This window comes from Haliotis rufescens, unplaced genomic scaffold, assembly GCF_023055435.1.
Source record: "Haliotis rufescens isolate VD_foot unplaced genomic scaffold, xgHalRufe1.0.p SCAF_1, whole genome shotgun sequence".
Taxonomy (NCBI): Eukaryota; Metazoa; Mollusca; class Gastropoda; order Lepetellida; family Haliotidae; genus Haliotis; species Haliotis rufescens.
Window position 1 is genome coordinate 19470256 of NW_025963779.1, and position 27943 is coordinate 19498198.

The 27943-nt window shown below is 38.3% G+C and overlaps 1 protein-coding gene across 1 annotated transcript in view; it reads right to left on the bottom strand.

Annotated features, from left to right (window-relative positions):
• LOC124113386 (RNA polymerase II elongation factor ELL-like) overlaps positions 1-25524 on the bottom strand; it is a 35681-nt gene extending 10157 nt beyond the window's left edge. The window contains exons 1-5 of the mRNA XM_046473691.2: positions 25390-25524; positions 11714-11761; positions 6273-6400; positions 4741-4866; positions 667-1083 (exon numbers count right to left, since the gene is read on the bottom strand). Of these exons, the coding sequence (XP_046329647.1) occupies positions 667-1083; positions 4741-4866; positions 6273-6400; positions 11714-11761; positions 25390-25521 (851 nt within the window). The 5' untranslated portion in view covers positions 25522-25524. The remainder of the gene's footprint in view (positions 1-666; positions 1084-4740; positions 4867-6272; positions 6401-11713; positions 11762-25389) is intronic.
• Between the last annotated feature and the right edge of the window lie 2419 nt (positions 25525-27943).

Sequence of the window (27943 nt, forward strand, 5' to 3'; positions counted from 1 at the left end):
ATGGCCACAGTGAATGTGTGTTGCAATGTTCTTTTAACAATGACGTCAATGCACTGTAAAAATCCTGCACTATATGGAGTCAATGGAGTGTCGCTGAATGTCAAATATACTTAAATCTGCTCTTACATAACCACCAGAACACAGAAGTAATGATGATTTCTTCTATATGAACCTTTTATTTATGCCAAGTTGACATTTCAAAACAATAATTAAATATTGTACTTTAATGCAAAACTGTTGGTGTGTTATTTCCGAATATGCATCCATGGTATGGTGAGTGAGTGAGCATGGTTTTACGCCGCTTTTAGCAACATTCCAGCAATATCACGGTGGGGAACACCAGAAATGGGCTTCACACATTGTACCCATGTCGGGAATCGAACTCGGGTGTTCGGCGTGACGAGCGGAAGCTTTAACCACTAGGCTACCCGACCACCGGCCACCGGCCACCCATGCCCCCCTACAGTCCGATTAAGTCATTTGATTTATAAACACAATTTTCAGAAAAAATTACTCCCTTACTACAGATCAGCAGACATCCTTAAGTCTTATTTGAATTCACAAAACATTAGGAACCAATTTCCTGAAATAGAAATAAACAACGTAATCAAAGACATAAGTATACAAGAAGCATCCACTTTTGAGCTGTGCAGGGGGTGCACTGACCTATATGGCATGTTCATGATTGCAGAGTTAGGTTTGGATCCCCCTCCGCTAGACGGCGGCACATGAGATGATGGTTTGGTAGACATTGAAGACACTGTGGTCGTCCCACTACCCCTCACAGGAGAATGGTTGGACCCAGTACTTCTGTGAGGTGAATGCTGACTGGCTGTGACCCTGTTGGGGGAGTGGTTTGTTCCACCATTAGGGAGATGAGAAGTCCCCGAGAGTCTTGACTGACCAGGATTTGACACATTGGAGAAGTTGGTTGAGCTTTTGGGGATGTGAGGTGGGGGTTGGGGTTTGCTGATTGCAATATTGTTTTTATTGGTGGGCGGTAAGTGCTTGTTATGACCGTTCGTTATCACTTTCTTCACTTTCTTGCTGATGTATCGGCCGCTTGGTTTGATTTCTTTTGTACTGAAATAAAAACATACACATCAACACTTCACTCCCTCTTTCAGCACCAAAGCAAACATATTCTACACTGAAACAGAAACACATAAACATTTAAACTCTTGAATCAAAATAATTCAGAATGGCAAAATGTTATCCGTCTAGTGTGAAACTATATTACCTTACAATATCATTACTTCTCTTCTAAGGTCACTTAACGGACTATCTTTTGTACTTGTAACATGGTATATAACTAAGTCTCAGAAAATCTGTAGTTATGCTAGTTGTCATGACAATCCCCAGCGTTATGTTTCAAAAGCAATTGCAGTGATGATGCCCCGACTCCCAACAGCTGGTATCCTCCACAGTCGACAAAGCAATACATCTCCCGAAGATGACATTTTAATATGAAGCCAATCCAATCACAGGAATGCATTGATTTGTTTGAGGAATTAAACTTGCATGGTAACAGCAATCATCCACTGCATGATTCTCTGTTGATGACATAAGCAAGGGCAGATCTTGCTAATGCTAAGGATATGGAGGTTTCATGTTTTTTAAACAAAAAAACCTGTTCAATTTTGAAAAATCAATCAAGTAAGTTTACCTACGTTCCCTGAAGTAACTTGTTGCTACAAAGGCTACTACTATCAAAGAAAATATATATTTTGTCAGCCATGAAGGATATACCTTCAATACTACACAGCTCAAAAACAGCAAGCTGATAATATTTGTGACGACAGCAAAACTAAGTGTATCTCACTGACTACGTAATACATGTCCGCTGTCAGTGTAATGTATCCTTGCTACAGCCTAATTTCAATCAATGCCTTTTTCAGCTGACAGCGACCATTTCAGCAGCATATGACTAACATGAAGACACCACTCAAGACACGCCAGGAATAGAAGCCAGGATGGAGCGTTGTTTTAGTTCTTCAGCTCATTTTCAGCTCCTGATCAATCAAGCATCTAAATTTAGTGTTCCAGTGTTTGTAGGAAGGGTAGCTAAACCTGATCACTTTGTGTGTGAAACAATTACAATAATCACACAAGTATCATAAACCTCACTGAACCATAAACCAAAGGAGTGGTACATTCACATCAGTTCTGACTGTGATGTCAAAGGTGCTACGCTGCTTCGATGGATTTGTCAATTCACAAAAATGAATTCACCAAAAATAGCCTCGTAAGAAAAACAGTTCCAACTGAAAGGATTTCAAAATTAATGCTGCTCAAATGCCATTTATTTACATGTATTTACTTACATCATTTTAAAAAGAAAATCAGTTTCAAACCATGTCAACAATAAATAAAAAACATCCCCAAAATTAACACCCTGCAAGAATACTACTCAAGTAGCTATTAATGGTATCATTCATGATTTATCATTTTCAGATTTGAGATCCCTATGCAAGCGGCAAGCTGCAAGCTGCAGGCTGTGATAGTTGACACTTCCAACTGTGCACCAACTACCAACAAGACCACAAATCACAATTAATTACCAGTACTATGTCAGTCACCAAACTGTGACAACTAGCTTGTGACACCTGTTGAAAGTATCTAGAAACAGATCACCCATTCAAGATTCATACAACATATGCATTGTACAAATTTATTGATAAGGCACTGGACAACAAAAGCCCTAGGGGTCCAACCTTGTAGAAGTGTTTCACACAAAACACTTCCAGTCAGAAAATCAATAGCTATATTTAGCGCCCTCACAAGATTTCCACTTTTATTACATCAAGAGGAAGGCTTTTCTTGGCCACAAACAATGTGACTTGACTGTACAACAATGAAATGAGGGGGTGGGTAATCTGGAGTCTCAAAGACGGGGCTGTGACTTGGACCTCGTATCATTAGGGAGAGGTAGAAGCATGCAACGCAACCTGATATTGTTAAAGTATCTATGCATCAATACTTTGCCTTTCCTCATACTTGTGATTACTTTGAAGCTATTTTGCTTCATTTTTTCTTTTTATATCTAACATCCAATTATTGCTATTTTCATGCATCTGAGACAGTGGCCGCCAGCGAACAAGATACCAAAATAAACATGGAATATATAGATGTGTAAGTAAGGCAGCCAAGCTGGCTGTACCAGAGTTGACATTTGATTCATATATAGAAACTGTTAATGACCATCTCCTCAGAGCTTTTCTCTAAAGACAACATTTGTAAGTGATCTAACTGAAGTTTTCAAAGACAAATGTGCACGTTAAGTTGGAAGTATTACTTATAAACTGCCATATTTAAAAATCAAACAGATCTTTTAGATCTTTATTTCTCTACCAGCTTTTATCTCGACCTTAAGCCAAGTTAAAAAAAAGTGAAAACTGCACGCATCACCATTGCCTCAGATGAAACCAGTATTCAAACATTAACACGCATGTAGCATTGACACTGCTACGCTTTTATCTGAAACTGTTCTTAATGGATCATTTGCATGACGTTTAATTTGTTTCCTACTGTGGTAATGTTCTGGTTCAAAGTCATCTGTACAGTTACAAAATTATCGGAAGTAGAACAATCAGATTTGAAACCAGGTGACAATATAGCCTTGGGAACATAGCCACAAAAGCTGAATACAATGTCAAACTGTAAATATACGTCAACATCTGACACATACTTCCTCATTGTAACACCATCCACTAAGCATTACAAGCACCTCATGCAGAAATACCCCCAGTTACCTGATCAGAAGATAAATGCCATCATCACTCACTATTTTAACTGATTGTAACCTACACTATTCTTAAGTCTTAATCCTCATGAAACGTTTGAATTTACTATCATTACTTTATCAACTTGGTAGTTAAAATTAATAAATAATGTTCAAATAATGATTATTCTGAATAACAAATTACTTTTAGTATTAGATGCCAATAGCACAAAAACATCTATTTGTTAATTTATCACTTGTCCTTATGTGTCAAACACTTGATGTGCCAATCTCGGGCTACTTACTTGGAGATCGCAATACATATAACATGTACACTCCACCACTCGAAAAGATGATTTTATTGATATACTTCATTGATTTCACTTAGTACATATCAGTAAATCCTAAGATATTTTTTTCACATAACTTTTCATTCTGCATTAAGTTTTACACAATTTAACCAAAGCAACAAGATACTTGAAAACAATGCCTTTTCATTCAAGCTTGTGTTTTCATTTTACAAACATTTGCATCATATATATCATGTTATAGATTGATTTTTATTGCCCCAAGTCCACTTCCAATCATATAGTCTATATTTATTTTATTTGATCTACCTTTAAAACTGATAATGCAGTATTTCAATTTATGTAAAATATGTAAACAAAAGTCAGCAATCATTACAATGTAATCTTGATAACTTGTACATTTGTAATGATCCCTTCGTCATCATAATCATGATAATCCATATCTCCTGACTCTTTGTCACAGTAGTTTTCCATTATCCAATACTCACTCTTCAACAACCTGATTTACATAAATATCCTCCACCATAACATAACATATCCTACAGCTAGCCACCACGTGGTTGTCAACAAGGGATACATGCATACATAGCAGCGGTGTCCAAAACCCCTCTATTTTGAGAGTACTCCAGTGTTCCCACAGTCCGGGGGTTCACCCAGTAAACACAGCTACATATACCTGCTGGCTTGCACAAGTATTCAGGAGCTACATACCAGACTTTTTTGCTTTCTTCCTCAGCAAGTGTCATACGTTCTCGTGTGGACTTGTACACATCGTCAGTTGCGAGGACATTGATTTTCTGTTGCATGACGCCCAAACTTTCAAGTGTGTGACCATATCTACAAGGGAAATAATAAACCAAAATCTAGATAAAAATGTCACTAGCCAACAGTAAGACAAAGAAGATCTAATGCATGATGTATCTTATGATGCTAAAGAAGGCAGACTTCCCTTCTCCATCACTAGATAACAGTGATCTAGATAAAAATGACATATATTTCAAAACATACATTGAAAACAAGATATAAAATCAAAAAATGGTTGGCATATCTATGTCATATTGATCATGTTCATAAATTTATTACAATCAACGATGATTACTTTTAGAATCACAGAACTCCCATAATTTTCTTCTCAAAGAGTATGGGTGCTAAATTTGGTAAAAGATCCACCCTGCAGACTTTCTAACAATAAGGATTTTAAAAATCAAATTCGAAACAAACTTAACCATAATAAAATGGTCAAAATAAGTATTCAATTCAAATTCTGTCAAGCAATTCTTATGTTCTGTACACAAGCATGGTTGATTTCCTGCCACTCAAGAGATGTGCAGCAGTTTCTGTGTGAAGGGGAATTGAAATGTAACTTTCTTGTGGACCACACCTGGCCTGAAAGATACATCTAGCTACTGTCCTGTGCACAGAACATCTTTGATTGATCAATCTTTAAATAAAGTCACTTAGTCCACATCAACAACCCTTTCAACTTTCAGTTTATATATGATCACAGTGACTTAGCTATGAGTATATTACTGGGGACTGTTGGTTTTGATTCTATTACTAGTTAAGAGATAAGATACAACCTACTCCATACTTCCTGCCATCATGCACACTATTGCATGAGTAACTGTACATAACTGTGGTGCCATTAGTCACCAGTGCACCAAGGGTGTGTTGTGATCAGTCAGAGATCGAGATAAGCTGCATATTTGCATAAAATACGCATTAAATAAACTGACATAACCACATGAAATAAAAGTAATGCGTATATTACAACTATTAGATAAAACGATTGTGTATATGACAACTGTTAGATACAATGATTGTGTATCAGACACTCGCAAAATTCACTTAACGACAGTTACATTTGGAAAAGCTTCCGCGACATTCATATTGATAGATGCCAATTGAAAGTCAATGTACATGTTGTATCTTAAATAGTCGCAAATTGGTAATTAAAACAATAATGTCTTTCTTGCAATGCTAAGTTTTGTAAACAAATAATGGCTTTCCGGAAAGGGAGCTGCAATCAGCTGCACACAGATGGGTATACTGCTATTCACATAGTTTTGAATTATTTATAGGGATTGTTACGAAACAGGTTTTAAGTTAAATACCAAATGTACAAAACAAAACAGGAGGGTAAAAATATTTGAAAACCCTCAAAATGAAGCTCCTGGGTTAAATACCAAAAGCTTATCTATAGCTCTCTGATCAGTGATAGAAGAAGGCAACAGCCGCTGTACCTGGAGTCTGGCTGTTGGATGCACTCAAAGCTACCATTGGGGTCGCCTTGAAGTTGTGCCAGGTTAAATCGGAATGTGCGCGAGGCCCTAGGGTCATCACCTGAGCCTCGGAGTGGGACTTGGAAGTGCTGAAAACACCAACAAAATCTCATGAGAAACATACATTCTAAAACAGTCCTCTGTCAACTCAGGATGGAACTCTGCCATAAACATGTCTGAAATCCTAACCTGCAGCCTAATGTTTAACCTGTATATTCTCCAACTTCAGCATGATCAAATGATCACCATATCTGAACATTCAAGAAACACTATCTTAACATTATGTCAAGGTGAGCCTGGTCAGTTGGTGACCAAATTTCCAATTTCATTAAAATTAGATTTTAGTTCTCGCTACCACTTAACAAGATCTGAGGATACCCCATTACGGTTCACGTCAGACCGATCTAACGCTAACTTTGACCGACCAATGGAATGACTGACAAGGAGTCGACATAAGCCAATCAGAAGGCAGCTTTCTCGTGCTTTATGGAACTAAATTCAAATTGGCGACTACACTCCAAAACATATTTTGACAAATTCTCGATTAAAAAATTGAAACCTGAACAAAAGAACATTCTGGAATGGCTAAAAGGTGGTCTAGATAGTATGGATTCAGTTGTTAAGCCTGTGACTATCATTCGGAATACCCCACGTTAAAGTTTTCGAGGTTGCATGATTAGAAATCGCATTCCGAATGTCACTTTCATGATCTGGTAAGCGACGCTGTGATTGGTCGTTCTGATGTGACCCCTGATGGGATGTCCTCAGATCTTTGTTTGGCGGTATCGAAAACTAAGATCTGATTTTAATAATATTGCCAAATTTCTAACCAGAAAGGGTCAGTCACTTTTCAAACCAGCAAACAAAGAGGGTGCCTCACAAGCTCAACATTACACTACAAAAAGCAATATACTTCAATAATTTCTGTGTTGAATCTCAGTATCAAAAACAGCAATACAGCTTACACAACACAGAGAAAGAAACTACAGCTAACCAACACACTTCAACAGGAGTTTAGGACTTTCTAATATTTAGTTTTCTAATTTTTTAACATGTCAAAAACAAATCGAAGTTGTGAACAAACAAGGCCCAATAACAAAGCTGTTTATACACACCGAAAGTGTATTTTGTTCTTATTGTCTGGGAGTTTTCTCTACCTTATAAACAAATCAGGAGTGTTATGTGTTGTCCAAGGACATCCAGAGGCTAGCCATGGACTTGACCCCTCCCCTCTCCCTATGATTATTAAGTCGACTGTCAACATCCATCAAGCCTCACTCATAGCCTCCAGCAGAGACACATCACTATCACACACGTCAATATCAGTCATGCCTGTATGGCCAAATGACAGATGCCATGCCAATCAGGATTGTACATTCGTCACTCATAGTACACCGTGTAAGTCAAATTGATCTTACTAATCTTGGCATCAGGATTTTGTCAACCTATCTTGGCATAAGGATGCTGTTGACCAATGGCAAAGATTACAGCATGTACAGATTATGTTTGATCCACTACAGATAAGTACCCACTTGGTAATTAGTGAGAAACTAAAATGCCATGATTTCCACTTTCCCAACAGACAAGATGTATCTGGTGTCTATTTCTAACAATTTAACTAACTCACTTATTAACAATTTGACACAATATATCCCCTTACGAAATAAATATATCAAATGAGGCATACAATGTCAACATGCACACCCTAAGTTTAACTGTTTCATATTCCTTAAATTAGTGAACTGAATTTCGCCATGTTTAACACTGATCCAAAACAATGGCTTCATTCAGTATCAAGTGCATTCACAACTAGAATACATCGATAATTCCAAAACAGCTTATTTTCCTGTATGCTCTGCTTCCTGAGGAATCTTACCTGTGTACAAAATACATATCATATTCACAATAATAAGCACCTGAGGCATACAGAAAATTTACCAATAGATACGACATCAAAGATTGAGTGGGCAAGAAGAAACATAGATCAAATGTTGATGAAACAAACTTTTGCAATAATAGGTTACATGACAAGTAGATTGAAAATTGTAATACTATTTCCTGCTATGGTAAGAAAATGCTCTAATCAGAGAGCAATGTCCCACATTATTACTTCTGTGATTGTTTAAGTGTAGTATGTTTAATAACAGCAACTAAGCACCTTGCATGTAAGCAGTACATATTGCCCAAATACAAAAACATCCTGTCCAATGCATTTTTTCAACAATGACACTACACTGTGCAGAGTTGCTTCCCTTGGGGACGTCACAACCCTTTATTGTGGCTTGCCCCGATTATGTTTCTAGGTTTGTTAGCACCATACCCATGCTTGTGGGTTTCATCAAAGTGGTAAACTTCCGAAACCTGCATCACTTTGGGATAGCCTCACACATTAACCGACGAGCTATGATTTAACTGGAATACTGTTCAAAGCAGCGTTACACCCAGCTCGCTCACTCACTCTTTCAATAACATTGCAACACTTATCGGGGAACCATATTGATAAACTCTTAATAAGTTCTTCCCCTCTCATTTCTATTGTGAATAGCATGTAGACAAGGTTAGCAGTTGGTGGCATATGCACTGATAAACATCACACCGCTTTCAGGAGAGTCCCATGTAATGTCACATGGTCCTGATGGTTGGGACTACATGTCCCAAGTTTGGAAGTGACACATTGACAGTGAGACAAATCTGTTGATGCCATTTGCAATGAGTTCAATGTATTGATGTTCTAAGATGATCAACAGTCTCGCGGCTTGATTGTGCTAGCTGCACACCCCAGCTGTCAGCCCAGATATTGGTAATCAGAAAGGTCATGAACTATCAACTGTGAACATTAATGAACATTATTTCCTATTCACACTATCAAATAAACACTTGGATTCTATTTTAATTTTTCATACCACAATGCTGCTATCATTCTTTAAATAGTCAAACAATATTACTGAGAACATATTTAACTGGTTTCAAATTTAATATAGGATTACTGACAGTTTTCTGAATTTTGGCATACCAGTACTGGCAAGCGTCCGGTTATCGCCAACACCCTATTATAGCAAACATGTGATTGTGACTCTTTTTACTTTTGCTTGTTTTCATCAAAAGAAAGATATATTTACACAAAATGATGTGCAAATTGACACTTGTCATGAAATATTAAAAATACTCCACATAAGCACAGAAATCCAGCACCAAGATCAGCGTTAGAAACTAACAGTTTTAGACCACTAGTCCTTATAATGATAACATATAGCAAAACCCTTAAAAATGGCAAATGTCTACTAGTCCTTATGATACCTTAACTATTGGGCAATTTGGCAAGGACTACAGGACTAGTGCCAATTTCTAACGCTGAAGATGCACATTTAGTTTAATCTTTTCTAACAATATGTCGTTTATTCCCCAAAATACAAATTTACTACCAAATGCAGCACATGCATAATCTGTACGAATGCTGAAATGCAAAGTAAATAGAGTTACTTCATACATGTCATAAGCATGTGTAGTTCGTTTGGGGTAACATTGGTTTGCGATTACTTTTTACACAAATTATTTCTTAATATTTTCATTATAATGAATAAAGTATGTGAATGTGTATACCAGGGATACCAGAGATAATAAAAAATGTAAGTTGTACAAATGAAGAGGTGCACATAATCACTTGGCGGGAGGTTTAGACGGTGGCAATAGCTGGTACACTACGCTGACCAGAGGGTCCTTAAAGTCGGCTTATTTCAATTTGCTTCTCTTCGCTGTGTAACAGCAATCGACTCAAAATTTTCCACAAACAGAAAGAAGTGCATTTGCTCATAGTTTCACAAATATTCCAAACATTTCCAAAAAAACATTGGTGAGGCGGCGACAAATGGTCGGTGACCAGACTACAGATTTGACATACCAGTATGTCACACAGTCAACGTTGATTTAACTTTAACAACAGTATCAAATGAAACTGTCAACAATCGCCTGCAACACCAGCATTCTTCTTAAGTCATGATGACACTGACGCCGCAGCAAAAGCTGTTTACTTTTATTTTGCCTTCAGTAAACATTTCTTATTTGAAATCTTATTGTCATATTTCAACTGTTTGCAGTAAAGAGAAAGCAGACATGAATATTTCATTGGAGCTCAGACGATCTTGATCAAGTATTATCCAAAGTGAGCAGTTAATCTGACTTGTCTTTATAACCATGATAACAGGAAGGAGCAACACAGGCTATGTCACCAGAGGAAGGGAGAGGTTATCATGGCTCAAAGCTTTTATCATGTTATCAACCAAGTCTTCTAGTGTCCACACAAACACTTTTTATACACAACATACTTGAAGCAAGGCTATTACCTCTCAACAAATGTTGGATTCCCAACTTCCCAAGAGCTAATTATTTAGCAAAAAATAAAACCAACAGTCAGCAGTTTGATAGCTGCATCTCAAGTTCCATGTCAGTTATAAAGTCTGGCCCAGGTAATCCAAGGCCCAAGGCACTGTCTTGGAACAACGACATGCTGCCAAGTGACACAGTCATCCAATCCACAGTCAGCTGTCAGGACAAGTTCCTATGAATCACCAGAACGTCAGGCTTGTTGCAAGAGCCGAATAAATGTGTATCAAGTTGTGAGTGAGTGAGTGAGTGAGTGAGTGAGTGAGTGAGTGAGTGAGTGAGTGAGTGAGTGAGTGAGTGAGTGAGGTTTTACACCGCTTTTAGCAATATTCAAGCAATATAATGGTGGGGGACACCAGTAAATGGGCTTCATACGTTGTACCCATGTGTGGAATCGAACCCGGGCCTTGGACATGACACTTTAACGACTAGGCTTTCCCTATGCCCCCAGGATCTGTGACCATGTGGACTTTGTGTCACTGTATCCCTACGGCATGACCGTTATTCATCCTTGCCTGGTCCAGAATCAACCGTTTACACGCCGCTATGATATAGCTGGAATATTGTTTAATGTGGCAGTGTAAACAACATTCATTCTCTCACCTTATGACACGAAAAGGGCACCTGGGATCACTTGTCACTAGCATAGTCACACAGGGACAGTGATACTCAACAAGCAGTTGCTTACCCATCCAAGTTTTATCCACACCCAGCAGTCATTGTGTCACAACCGGTACTTTACGCATGATACGATGGGAAAATGAGTTTCAATATGGCTGCCACGTAAAAGTTACTGATGCACATACGATAGACAACCTGACGCATCAGTAGCTCACAAGAATTTCAGATAGACCTTACAAAATAAGTTTAAGACCACTTGCAATAACTACAAAGTTCATAATTTATTATTCCCACCAGCACGTAAACAGCACTACTCATGCATGGATGATGGAGGTGACCTTGACATAAGCAATAACACTGTTCCCTATAGAGTCCACACACGTCCAATGAAGATTACTTACCCCTTGGTTCCCATCAAGCTGTATTGTAGGCCTTCTGTTGGTGCCATGCTGAAAAAACACACACAAATTTTACTTAATGAAACAAGATCTTTACAATGAAAAGGAACAAAATGTAAATGAATTGTTCATAGTTATGAACTGACATTACATTTCACAAATACCTATCAAATCATTTTGAAATATTTCTTTCTTTCTACATCCCTTTGGTTACAAAGGAATTAGAAGATGACATATATTGAGCTCTACATGAAAAATGCAATTCTGAAAAAAAGATTATTTCCTGGAATGAGATGGCAACTGGTATGGGCTTCATTTATCAAAGTGACAATTGCTAAAGGTGAAAAAGGTCAAGGGCAAAAGGTCAGGATGCAATGACCCCCGAGATCAATTTATTATGACCATGTTCCATGACAATGTCCAAAACGTCAGAAATCGATAACAATGAGAACGTTTAGCCTGTCAGGTTGATCTGTCAAACTAACTGCAACATAACTCATTGACTCTTGCAAATCCCTTTTTCTATTAAAAGAACTGAACTTCAGTTTATCAAGTGATTTACTATGTCCACTGCTATGAAAGATTTATATATATCAGCCAAACTGGCTTCCACAAGAGATATGGCATGGGTGAGGTTAGATAAAGTGGTATCTCGTAGGAGATACTGGTACAGTGAAATTGCATCACAATGCTTTGCAGAACACTGTGGTGTGATCACTTACCATGACATAACAATCAAATGTCATCACTAGAGGCATACTCACTATACTGATACATGCTAGAATCCCATATACACAACCTATTCATGATGAAGGCCAAATTCATACACAACCATTTTCAGGATATTTCAAATCTGTTCATGTGGCATAATCATATTGTGAATATTAACTACCATTGTATACATGCATATTTTGTAATGTCATAACTTTTATGCTATGTCAGTATATTTTAGTTACAATTTGTGCACACAATCTCGAGCTAACAAGGTTAACATTTTATGCAAAATGTTGAGTGCTTTAGTGGTCATAACAACATGTTGCAGTACTATCACAATATATATCTAAGTATCACAACTTTTTGTAATACAAAATTCCAAGTAATACACAGCCCTATACATGAAGCTCTTACATCAAGAGAGTTATAAACCAGATAAGACCAGATTGAGGTCCTCTATAAGCCATCAAGAGAGTTATAAACCAGACAAGACCAGATTGAGGTCCTCTATAAGTAAACACTGACCATGACGTCGACAATACACAACATACATTCTTCCTACATACAGTATGATAGATAGATAGTTCTGTTATCAACTTGCTGTAAATCGGTTAACTAGGGGCAAATATGGACACCTACTTATCCTACTTACACCTACTGAAGGAGCACCTTTAAAGTAACTACATTTTCAAAAGACCTTAGTGTTACCGGTACTACTGTTAATGTATGGATTATTTCCTTCCTTAAAGATATGTAACTAGACTCTTAAATATGGCTCAAGCAAAAGACTGATACCAATAAACCACAGTAACACACACACACAACTTACAGTGTTTAACATTCTAAAAATAGATAGGCACAAGGCTATCAAACTAAAAATACTACTTTCACCATATCTTGTAAACAGACCTTGAAAATGTACAATACAGTGTTTTTTATTTCAATAATACACTCAACATATTAATGCATCTACCACAATGCATCCCATTCTGAATGTAAACACTCAGAAATATTAATACTGTTTATTAAGTTTATGACTGAACATCACAGAGTCGTCAGCATTATTTACAAAGTCAGCCACCACAGAGTATGTAAATTTATGCAGCCGTCTATCTGTACGGCCTGGGTATCACCAACAATCCACTATCTCGTTCATGTGAAGGGTTAACCGCCACTGTGTGACGTGACCTGGGTCAGGGCCTCACCGACCTGGCTCTCTCACCCATGCGACAGGTAATCTGGTGCAACAGAAAAGTTGCACAACACAGGCAGTCAGCTAAGCACTGTTTACAACAGCCCTATCTACTAAATGTGTTTACCACATAGGTACTGACATTTCTATTAAATCCTGCCTGGGGTCCACTTAAAATTGAACTCATACGCTTGGCTAAAGCTGCTAATGATAGATTCACATAGACCTTCAACATGTTCAAACACTTAAATAACAAACAAATAAAGTTGGCAAGCATGGCAAGTCAGAGGCAGCTTGCAAACAATATCACAATGTAGGAAACTATTATTTTCTTTAATGAATGGTTGACCTAATATATTCTCTCCACCAATAGTTCTGCTGTTCCACATTGCAAATAGCAGTAAAATTTGCAATAATTACTGATTCATGCTGAAAACAACCAACACTGAAAATAGAAAGAAATATCTGTCTAGTTCACTTGTCGTGAACAATATCTACAGATGTATACAGTTACTGGACACCGCCGGCTTCCTTCAGATCTGTACAGTAACTGAACAGTGGGAGCTTCCAAACGTGCAGTTAACACACACAAAAAACAGGAGCTGACAACAACAGCCATCCACTTTTCAACAGGTCATACATACACCTGGTTGACACAGTTAAATAACACACTGCTCACAGATAGGCACTGCAAGGAGCCACAATTGTTGACCAAATATGGATAAAACCGACAGCATGGACAACACATGACAGGCTAGGAGAGACAGGCCTGTGTGGGTAATGTAAGGAGAGAGACAGGCCTGTAGGGGTAATGTAAGGAGAGACAGGCCTGTGTGGGTAATGTAAGGAGAGACAGGCCTGTGTGGGTAATGTAAGGAGAGACAGGCCTGTGTGGGTAATGTAAGGAGAGACAGGCCTGTAGGGGTAATGTAAGGAGAGAGACAGGCCTGTAGGGGTAATGTAAGGAGAGAGACAGGCCTGTGTGGGTAATGTAAGGAGAGACAGGCCTGTAGGGGTAATGTAAGGAGAGACAGGCCTGTGTCGGTAATGTAAGGAGAGACAGGCCTGTGTGGGTAATGTAAGGAGAGACAGGCCTGTGTGGGTAATGTAAGGAGAGACAGGCCTGTGTGGGTAATGTAAGGAGAGACAGGCCTGTAGGGGTAATGTAAGGAGAGACAGGCCTGTGTGGGTAATGTAAGGAGAGACAGGCCTGTGTGGGTAATGTAAGGAGAGACAGGCCTGTAGGGGTAATGTAAGGAGAGACAGGCCTGTGTGGGTAATGTAAGGAGAGACAGGCCTGTAGGGGTAATGTAAGGAGAGACAGGCCTGTGTCGGTAATGTAAGGAGAGACAGGCCTGTGTGGGTAATGTAAGGAGAGACAGGCCTGTGTCGGTAATATAAGGAGAGAGACAGGCCTGTGTCGGTAATGTAAGGAGAGAGACAGGCCTGTGTGGGTAATGTAAGGAGAGACAGGCCTGTGTCGGTAATGTAAGGAGAGACAGGCCTGTGTGGGTAATATAAGGAGAGACAGGCCTGTGTGGGTAATGTAAGGAGAGACAGGCCTGTGTTGGTAATATAAGGAGAGACAGGCCTGAAGGGGTAATGTAAGGAGAGGCAGGCCTGTGTTGGTAATGTAAGGAGAGACAGGCCAGTGTCGATAATGTAAGAAGAGAGACAAGCCTGAGGTGAGGTGAGGTGAGGTGAGGTGAGGTTTAACATCGCACTAAAGATTTTTGCGATTTTTCGCGACGAGCATGCATGTGTGAGTGCTTGAACAAGTCCCAACTAATAACGATTTTATAGTGCTAGCTAACCGAGATACCATGCCGCAGTTTAACATGAATATCCCATCGCGACAGAGTATACTGATTCCAAGCCGACCAGTCCTTTGTTTCAGCCCCTAAATGCTGAATGGCAGGCAGGGTAAAAACAAGTACTATCTTTGAACGTCTTCTGGTATGACGAGGACGGGAATCCAACCCCCCAACCTTCCACTCTTCATGAAGATGCTCTACCACTGGACCACAGAGGTGGTCTTGTGTACAGGACGTTTAGCTAATTACATTAGAGCCTGGAATGAATCAATGATCATGTGGGCACTGGCCATGATTGATGGATGAAATAACGTCATAACTGCTCAAGTTGAACTGTAGGTACAATGAATATTTGTGCATCTGTATAGTCCATTCTCTACATTTGTGGATAGTGGGCGCACATTTGTGCGTCAGGTAAAGCCCTGTAAGGACAGAGAAAGGTTAGAGTGGGTAACGTAATGTAAGAAGAAAGAGGCCAGTGAGGTTGAGGGTCGGGTCAACAACCAGGGTCAGGAATGGAAGGGAAAAAATGGGGAAATAAGGGCCAAGGGGAAGAAGGTACATACACTTGCACCAGGTGGTATGTAGGGCATTTGAAGCAGGCTGCAGTTCTGTCGTGTGTTTATTCTGACAAGTAGCCAACTCTACCTCAGCCAGACACAATGTGTTGTAGACAAAGTTGCACAGAAGCCAAAGCTGGGCTTATTTAACCTTGCAGTCGAGTTGCACATAACCAATACAGATAATGCATTTATAACAAATCTACAGATTTATTCTAAACAAATGGAGCCAAATTTGACCTTGAAAGAGAAGGCTTTCTGCACATACTAGCTTGAATCAACACAACATGTTGATGGGCCACCTTATTCTCCATGTTTGTGCATGATAATTCACCTGGTAAAGCTCCCAAATCATTTAGAATACAAGTATGACAGAGAGAGATTTTTCAACTGGCTACCTGGTCACATTTTAAAGATAGCGGAGACAGATATAATCCCTGACCTGAGCTGTAGATCATGAAGTGAGTGACCACCACGGCCAAAGATGACGGGGCGACCTCAAGACTGTCATTCACAACACACACTCCCAACTTCCAAGTCAAACCACAACCTAACACTTTCATCATGACTGTCAGGAATATTTCAGGCACTCGAGTCGCATGAAATCTTTGATTCATATTCAACCAATGAAACAAATCATAACCACAACATAAAGGGGATTTTTTAAAAATACCTTTTCTAACTCTAACCATACAGTAAACAATGTTTATAACGAACACGCTTATAAAGAACTGGCGGATATAACGAACATATTTTTGGTGCCGTCCATTTGCTGTATATATGCTTATAACAAACTTCAGTTATATCAAACTAAAATCAGAGGTCCCTTTGAGTTCGTTATGACCGTAGTTTATGGTATCTATTCCATATTACACACCAAGGCCCTGAAGAAAAAAATGAAGTTGTATTGTTTGAGGGGGAACAGGTTATGTTTTTACTGCAGATTTTTAATAATTTTACTGCAGAGTTCTGTGAGTAACAATGCACAAAGTCTGGGCCATACCGGGTTAGACACCATTGGTCTAACTAGTTGACATTTCCTTTTTGACTAGTGGTGATATAAAATATTAGATATTGCGAGAAATAAAGTCAATCTACATTTTTACTAGTCTCGGACAAAGGGACTACTGACAGTGTTTATCCCTGCCCTATCTGTCAAAACCAATAGCAGAAACAAAATGGAGTAGCACTGCTTCTTTGCACGGCCTCTGTCTAGAATATCAACATGTGTGTATTGCCATTAGCCATTTTAAATTATTTTACTTTCAGCATGACTGACACCACAGGCCTATTTCTGAATGAAATATAACAGAATTATGAAATCTGTCTATTGATCTTCAAGTCATTGACTAGTGCTCACAGTGACAGCTGTTCATTGCTGTTTTGGGCAGCATTGAGCCTGCTGAGGATGTGAGCCCAAGTACTAAATGGTAAATGACTTTTGCTCTGTTTGTCATGTTGCACTGGCAAGTAAAGAGTTTTCAATTGCCTTTTTTCACCAACGGTAGCAAGCAAAAACTAACTACCAGCTGCAGCTGTGGTTGTTATTTCCATAAGAATGAGGGCAAATTCAAATTTTCAACAAGAAAGAAAGAAAGAATTTAGAGAAGAAATTTCCAAGTCTTCTCATCGGCAGAGAAATAAATACTTTCCTGTCACATTTACTATGAAAGGAGATAAATCAAACAGGAAAACAAATCACACCCTGCAATCACCACCAAGTATATTTACTATTCAGCTTACTTTGCCCAGGAGAACTCTCTTCCTGCACATATGCCCACAAGAGAGAATCACATTAATTACATTGCACAATCTACAACACACATATACCATGTACACCATTTAAAAACTCATTTTCAAACACATTAACTATGCACTTTGTATCCACATAAGTAAATAAACACTTTGTATCCACATTAGTAAATAAACACTTTGTATCCACATTAGTAAATAAACACATTAGTAAATAAACACTTTGTATCCACATTAGTAAATAAACACTTTGTATCCACATTTGTATCCACATTAGTAAATAAACACTTTGTATCCACATTAGTAAATAAACACTTTGTATCCACATTAGATAATAAACAAACTACATTCACATGTTTCTATATTGTTCAACATTGCTATTTTTAGCTCCCCCATGGTTCGATCCACAATGACCGTGAAAATTATGAACCAACATCTGGATCAGACAAGGAAGGTTGAAGTCATCTATTTCCTTGTATGATTGTTCAGAACTGAAATGTCTCCCATCTCCGTTTACATTTGGAACACTTAGAAGCCAATAATTGTCCTTATCCTGGCAACCCTAATTGTATTAACACAAACGAATGAGGCCAAATGAGAATGAGAAGAAGTGTGCTATAGATACCTTGCTAAACCTAATGTTTCAATGGCATGCAAAACCTCTTTTTGACAAATCATCCCTCTACACAGTGACACCCTATCAAGTAGCCATGCTCCGATGTCACATAACCAACTTGGGATGCAAAAAACACCTCATGATGACTTATGATTATGTTTATTCACAGTTATCTGTCTATGATTAACAAGTGATTTACACACACCTGCCATAAACAAATTAACCCAGACACTCCTATCCTTTAGGAACATTCTGCTACAAGTTGGACATGTACAGCACCATCTACAAGGTTGTAGGTAGTTTATGAGGCGATAATAGGTCATGGTTGGGTACTTGTTGGATATAACAAGATGTAACCTGCTTGTGTTACCCTTCCCTGTTACACAACGTTGCCTAACTTTACACAATACTAGCTTGATCTGTTGGGAGTCCTTGCCTTACTGCATGATAAACTGTCAGCTACAGTCAGTCTCCCTGTGTATGGCCAGGTCATTAAATGGATCCCATTTCTAGGGCCTAATCAACAGGGGAAGTTATACAGCATGGTCTACCCCACAAACCACCTGTACACCATCAGCTGTTGTACATCATCATATCAAACTACATTACTATCAGGAGCATAATACAAGGCCCTTTTGTCAATGACAATGCAAACAAATGGCACATATTTAATGGACACTAATTGTTTTCATTTCATTTCCACTTAGAGCATAGGCATTTTAGAATCAGATCAGCACATCCATACAACTTTTGACAAGGGATATTTAATATGGATAACAACATCTTTGGGTGTGCTGTGGGGTGGTGGTGGTGGTATTTAAGAGCTATCTGCAAGGCAAGCTTTCTGATGTCTCAGGAGCTGTACTCAATCCACAATATTCCTTATCACAATTACATCCATCTTGTAAATGTCATTATAGACTCTCACACCCATACATAGTATTCATATGTCTTGAAAATACTGAAAACACATGATAAACAACAACAACAGCATTTCATCAGGTGTGGCAATATGATAACAAAACTCAAACAATCTTACAAAGAGCCCACCGCACCGGCTGAACCAACACATGTGAAAACAATGGTGCAAATGAGTGGCACTGGCAAGGCCTGATAGAGACAACAGTTGGGTTAGAAAGGCCATGTGTACACCATGACATACACATCATCTTATTAACATGGCTGTCTAATTCTTATTACCACACTAAGTGACTCCTGGCCCCAGAAGCAATAGCGGTTAGGGTGTAATGACGCACACCTGTGGGGAAGAGCTTGCATGATATCTCCCATAGCAAACTCACCCTGGGGCTTCTGTCAAAACTTAAGTGAAATGGGTCCATCTGAGGCGTGTTGAACATCAACATTACAAATAAAACTATAACCAATCTGTCACAGGTTAATAAATACACTTTATCAAGGATGATGAAAAAATCTTCAATCAGAACATTTCCATCCTCTTTCTTTTTTCCAGAAATGTGACATGAACCATAATCATTTATCACTGAATGAAAGGGTGCAGTGTTAACTCTGCATTATCTAAACCCTTTAGATTGCTGGGAAGGATAAAGAGTGTTGCTAAAATACTGAGATTAACATGATAATGTATACACTGGCATGATATAAAAGAAATAAATGTGGTTTTAGAAAGATAACAAGATATGGACAGATTACCCACTTCCTTGTGAAGTTTAAGGCAAGTATTGAACGGTCTGTGTGGTAATGATCATTCCGTGATCAATTATTTATGTCAAATCTATGTTAAAAATTACACAAATACATTGATGTGGATGGAATACAAAAAAGAAAATCACATACAAGACTACAAAACATCCCTAGTATACATCAGAGGCTCCAGCATTTTTTAAAGTTTCAGGTCAATCTGTTCAATCAGGTATAATTACCTGAAAATGTTTATGATAAAACCTGCCAAAGACCATCTAAAAAGGGATCAAAATCATTATGCTGATTAGAATATGACTTAAATGTCTTTCACATGCATAACAACCCCTGTTGGTAAATATGAACGCAAATCAAAACATGACCTAGATATGGGTTCTATTTTTAGACACTACTGAAAACCAACACCCAACAGTGAACACTGGAGGTCTCAGCCACTCATGTCTTAATATGACTGTAGTGGTAAGGGCAGCAGTACCATCTGCAGCAATACAAAGGCACTGATTCTGTGGCCGGGTTTTCACAAGGTGAAAGGACGTATTTGTTCCGCATTTGATATGTGATTACCATAAAACATCATTTTTCCTTATCAACGTCTCGGGAGGGAAACTTTCACAAACATAACAAAAGCTCACACGCTTTAGTGTTAATAGGTGCTCAGCCCTTCAGAATTGAACAGAAATTATTTACTGCAAAACACCAAAGACGTATATTGAAAACACCTCATACTCTGACGTGTATGTCTAACCTGGACTTCCAAGTCAGCATGCTACTAGTGAATAAAACAATCCAATAGCAGCATAATAGAACTGGTCAACATACAATATTCAATAATATATACAACAGATGCTAGCATGGAACACTGAATAAAGTGCAGTAACAGAATAACGCAATAAATGTGCATATATGTGTACCGGCTGAGACAAAGCTGTCACACACTTGTAGCTTGTGTAATATACATCGTTTTTCACACAGGGATTTCTGACAAAGAGACAACTGTTTAGCTTCAGTAACACTAGAATAACAACTGATATAGCCGTCACTCAGTTCAAACAAACCTACATCATGCCAAATATGTCCTACCAGGAGGACATGGTAAATATGTATCCACACATCTAAGGTCACAATGATCATGCTTCATCCCAGGGACAATACTCTTCCCTCAGCTTACTCAAGTGTGTGGATGTTCCCAATATGTGTCATATTTACATTAACCTTCACTATCAAGGTATGATTCCCACTGTTACAAAGGAAGTTACAAGCACTGTACTTGTGAGACTTTGAAAATTCCCCTAGTCATACAACCTTGAACAAACATATATATATATAGATGTGTGGGTTTCCACAGCACTGTAGAAGATACCAGGCCTGAGCGTGTCAAGTGATACTTGATGCCAGAGCACAACAGTAGGAATAGAATTCCAGGTGAAAAAGCCAAAATGTGCACTATGTGCACTATGACATTGTGGACCTTTAAATGTACATATAAACAAATGTATTGATACAGAATTTGTTTAGTCTTATGTTATCATTCACATTGGGTATTTGATGGTTTTCTTTGGGTATGTAATATTTTTTTACTCCATTACACTTAGTTACAGTCGAGTCTATTGGGTATTTTTTAAACCAAAGATGAGACATTTTGAAAGAATTCTGCCAAAATGCTGTTTCAGGTAACTATTAATTATTTCTATTAATATGCTGCCCCAAATTTGTCACCTGTCATACATGTATGAGCAAACAACAGCGATACAGATCCAGGGTAGAATAGGTCTTCAACCCATGCTTGCCGTAAAAGGTGACTATGTTTGTCGTAAGAGGTGGCTAACGGGATCGGGTGGTCAGGTTTGCTGACTTGGTTGATGCATGTCACTGTATCCCAATTGCGTGGATCAATGCTCATGATGTCAGTCACTGGATTGTCTGGTCTAGAACATTGAGGCCTGAGCGACAACATATGCAGTTTTGGTATGATGACATTTTATCCACCAGGTCATACATTACCATTTGTGTCCTGCTATTTTAGTCAGTTCCTTTTACAACATGGGAACATATTGCTTGTTTGTGGCACAGAATTAAAAAAAAAAGTAAGAAGAAAATGGAGAACCAAATCAAGGTTTCTAGTAACATGAGCAGATTTTTGCGACCAACCGCTGTTTCCCATAAGGAAAACAATTTTGTGTGGGTCATTTAATTCAAGCCGCCCAGTAACTCAAATACATCCCATCCATCATTCGGATTTTCAAAGATCTCCACTACTCTTATGCTGTCGATGATAAACTTATTGCATTGATGGCGAATACAAGAAGAAAACTCTAAAACATAACTACCGGTACTGTGACATCAGTTACACAGGAGTACTGATGTGATTTCACTGACTCTGAACAAGATTTCCCAACATAAACCCTTCAAAACCAAATCATGATTAAATAAGGCAGTCCTAGGCATAGAATGTCAACATGGTTCATTTTGGGGTCCCATTCCAGATAGCGAAATCGGCACTATGACTGTCATGAGTTAATGCCAAATTACAGGAGTTATGATTGTCTTAGCACTAAGATAGCTTTGTGAAACAGGGCTGGCTATAAGTTATACTTTATAAGGGCATTTTTTACAATCTAGGAGAAAGTCAAGACTGAAATTGTTGTTCGGGACAGCCATTTTTATGTCAGAGATGCATGATACCAGGACACAGACGAGCAAAAAGTCCAATCAATGATCCATATTCGGCAAATAACTTGTGTACTTTCAGAAGAATATACTCAGTGAAACAAACTCCTAAAGTAAATAGCACTGAATACCTAGTAACACACGTCTATGAGCTTAAAATTGTTATCAAATATCAAGCATGTGTCGACACCACACATATGACAAACTACCTAATTGCAAAATCTGCCAAACAATAAAACTCAGAAATGAAATTTAAGAACTGACATTACACATGATTAATGAACCAATGCATTTGCACACTGCATGGCTGCACAAAGAGTGAACATAGTTTATGTCTGTTATTCTAACATTCAATTATACAATTTGGCTGTTATTCTGACAAGAAATTGTACAGATATCTATGGCTAAATCATATTACTAAGCCCAGCTGCTACAGGTCAATTTCAGCCAATGTTCAGCTTGATATCACTGCAGTGCCTACTCTGAAACATGTGGAATATTGCTAACTGCTCCTTCAATAACAAGCTCTTTGCAGACAGACACCGTTCACTACACACAGTTTCAGACAATATTAAATCTGGCCTCAATAAATCATGAAATACAAAATGTACTCCCTGATTTGTTTACATATCACACATGACAACATCTTTAGAAACTTGCACAAGTCTTATAGAAACTTCATCCCAATAACACACACAATTCTCAATGCTGAAAGAAATCAAATAATTAAGTTTTCCTATATATACTCACCACCAAAAGAAATGTGAAAACCTTACATGTTGGTTAATATATGAAGACTTACTCATATCCAAGAGATATTAGGTTGGTTTGATGCACAAACGAAGAGACTGGTGTGTTGTGTGAACTGATGCTCATGAACGCATCACATGTGATGTCATAGATCCATGACTCGAGATGCACCATTTGTCTTGTGCAGGATTAGAGTGTAAAGATTGGAAATCACGTGTAGCATATCGTGATAAAAATAAAGACACTCTGTGGACTGTTAGTTTGTCATACAAGTGGTACACATTAGAAACATCTCTTAACGTGCATACTTCTCTATGGTTCGTGTTTCTTTTGGCGGTGAGTATACATGTTCAATGAGGAAGTTTCTACAACTGTTTGAAAGTAATCTGAAACATTTCTTCTAAAACATTACAACTTGATATATAATAATAATTTAATAACCTGGCCCTTCTTAATTCCAAGCACAAGGTCAAGAAAAAAGCATAGACAGAACACATGGTTCACAAAGGCTATACAGTCAACAAGTTTTTCCTTACCTGAAAGTTTGAGGGTGACTAACTTAATCAAGTTAATGAATAACAAGTGAATAATCAAGTTAAGACTCAAACAGATACTTGGGGAGAAATCCAGGATATATTTCATACCTGAGTTGATGAATTTCTACTGAATATGTTCAAATATTAACCAGGCAATAGCATACAAAATGAGTATTCCTGAGCTAAATGCACTTGCATTAAATAAGAAGCAATCGAGTTGATTATGGGGGACTGTGGCGTGGCTGAGCATACATATTTCATTTGAGGTCACAAGTCCGAAGCCCCACAATACACATGATAAAGTTAAATTCCTCCTCATCTAGTAAGATCAGCTTAAACTGGCCCACATATAAGACTGAATTATACTGAAATTAATGCTAAAATACAAGCTCAGCCAGAAGATAAAATGTTTTAGGCACATAGAGTGTGAGCACACGAAAGTTTCCCCCTGTAAAATATACAAGATCTAACCACATGAAAAATGAAGATTATCCACTCTTATCAAACTTTCGGAATAAGCGACTAAAGATTTTACCAAGTCCAAATATAGCATTATATCCTAACATGGCCACTACCCTACCCTGTATGATTCTTATATTAATATTACTTAGACATTACAGCATGAGCTGAAACATACATTGACCATACTTCACATACAATTATGAAATTTACAATTATTTACTACTGATATTTAGATTGAATGACAGTCTGTAAAGAAAATAATCTATCCTGATTCATAATATATTCAAAATCAAATTTATCCAAAACTTTGGTCAAAACTAGTAAAACATCTTATAATATTCCCATGTTCAGAATCACGGGCCAGCTATTGAGATCAAGATTTTAAGTTACTATGGAGCATATTTTCTCAGGAAACTGACATTAGTGCGAACGTAAATGATAGAATGTCCTTCCATATGGAAGGGTTAGATCCAGTTCAGTTGTGATACATTCAAAAATACGCTACGCCTATCACTTTGTATCTATATATGACTGTACTAAACATGCGAATAATATCATAAAACAACAAATGAATTTTAAACAAACCACGACAGAGACCGAGGAAGACTGAAACGTCTCATGGCCCGATGTCATGAGTGAAATCATGGCTGCCAAACTGCAGTCGATCACGTTCGGCAGATGTGGCTGCGCATTTCTTTTCCGTGGCTCAAGAGCTCGCAAAATTCTATTTCAGGGACCCACTTGTATAGGTTGCATCATGTAGAAGACGTTTTGAAGGTTTTACATTCAATTTTCTTTCAATTTCCACAAAGAAATCAAAACCATCTGATGTCAATTTGATGACCCAAAATGACAGAAAATGCGAAGTCTGCAATTTAACTGAGATTATTAACGGAATTCTCGCTAAATATGATAATGTATTCAAATATAACTTACTTTGATTTTAGAAAATTCTTCTATCGCTCTAAGAGCTGAGTCTGTTAGCTTGACGTGAATTACAGTTTTGTTGCCGATGGAAGAATCGTTTGAGATGAGACCATACTCCTGTCCTTCCACCAGCGCAGCCATATTGGTCTGGCTAGCACCTCGATCTCGGTTGACCTATCAGACAACGCTTTATAAAAACGGACCAACCAAATCAGGCAATAGCGGTTTCGGCTGAACTCAACATCCGCCGTTATTTTTAGCTCTCCGACGTCACGAGGGAACCCGGACAAATTACCAGAGGGATTCTCCCTAGCAATACCGTTGATGACGTAACACCAGAAAACCACCACCCACCGTTTTCATAATGCTCCAACCGATATGTGAAACTTTTTCTGATAACGATAATATTATGAAAAAGTGAAAAACATCGCCTAAATTTTCAAAAAGAGTATTCTTTTTATCGATACAGTTTTACTTTTATTTTGATTGGGATAGATGTAGATCTTATGTTTTCCCTTGTTGCCTCCTTACACCAGGCAGAAAAGTGTACACGTTCTTCTTTTGATTTTCATAGATGGATCGTGATTAGTTATTGTGAGTTTATTTGGAGTGAACTGTAATAACATCTATACAAGAATAATATATGGACTCATGTAGGTTAGTTCAGAAAGATGAAGTGTAATTAAATTTATTTAAAACAATACTTTCTCTTTCTGAGCACGCACGTTAAGACACGCTAGCAGCGTCCATGATTATCCCAACGGGGCAAGTTTGGTATAACTGTAGGAGTGACCCGGTGGTCCATGTCAAAACAACTTGATTTATATGACTGCGAGTATTTAGCATGAAGTGATCGCCCATGCGGAAAACCTTCTTCATAAAGACACATACCATCCTACATTGAGCGTTGATGTGAAAATATTTAAAAACATTTTGTTCACGAAACGCGATGGTTGACACATACGCAATACACGGAGGGCATTGCCAATACAGCCTAGATATTAACCTTGTTGCATATTGCCAGGGGCAAGCACTCATCTTGTGAGGATATGTAGTTTTTTTCTCAGCGCTTTGTTAGTAGTTGAACGCCACAATAAGCAATAATCCAGCTGTATATCGGCGGGACAAGACAAACCAATGAGTGATATTATGAGTAACGCCCCACGCTGTCAAAATAGGATGACACGTGCGATCAAGTTCAAGTTATCGATCAATAACAATAATTAATCAGTAATCCCTGACACAGCAGCCATCATCTTCATAATAGAGATAAATAATAAAATAATAATGTGTGTGCTTATATTGCGCTAATGTACAATGTCTATGCTCGAACCACTCGAATATGTTATCCTCATCTCCCTGGGGAGTATACAACCCATGCTGCCTGTGAGGCACTAGAAGGTTCACAGCTATCTCCTACCGGGTACCCACTCACTGCTCGGTGAACAGAGGCACATTTCGAACAAAGTCACTTATCTAAGGAGACACGGCTTGTCCTACATGTGCCTCAGTGTGGGGCAGGACCGAAGCCCTAGAAACTCTCAGGAGTCAAGCTTCCGAAAGCCGGTCGCCCATCCAATCATTCTCCGCAACCAACGTTGCTTAACTTCACCTAATCGTTCACCCGATGAAGGCGTAAGTATAAACTTCAAAACGTTTTGTTCCTCATAACAAAGAAGTTGACATCCCTAAAGTATCTTTTTATCTGATTTGTGAAGTTTCGTAAAACTGGTATCTAACGAGAGTGTGTGTGATATTTTATTTATTACTCACGTTAACTATATCTGTGTAAGAAAAAAACATAAATCTTTCGTTCGTTAACAAACCAAACTGAAATCGGTTGCAAAGCTGGTGGCGCTTGAATATTGATATATGACCAAAGATGGGCATTGTTGACATTTCTGTGCATACGTATCAACAAAATGTTCCTGCTGTTGTGTGTGCAAACATGACATCAGCAACGCTCAAGATCTTTTATTTAGATTTTCTTCAACTTATGGTAATTCAAGCGTATAGTTTTTAGTACGCATGAAAACTTAAGAAAACTTAAAAAGTCAAACAGCGCCGCACTTTAAAACTCGGACAAACAGTCGGTCACTCGCAAACAAAACCTAAACTCGTTAATAGCTGCTACATGTGATGGCACACTGATGACAGGATAGACCGTGACGATATATCCTCGAAAGTCGACCTACATTGTTATTATAAAATTGACAAATGTTTCAGTAACGTCAATCAGTGCGATCCGCGACAACCCACAGTGCGGACCGTGCATGGCCACCGGAAATAGAAATCAGTAATTAATCTGAACAAAAGCAATCTGATCCAGTTTAGTATTACCTATCGCCCGTTTTAACCCTTCTCGTGTTTCACACGTCTTGTTTCCTCGCTAGAACAGTTATTTAGTTATTTAGATATTATATCACCTATTCTGATACTTTATCAGATCAGCTACACCACGCGGATGTTTATAGTGTGAACCAGTTCGCAAGTATACCGTAGGATACGATCCCTCGATGACGCATTATCACCAAAGAACCATATGTAATGATAAAACGAAGCT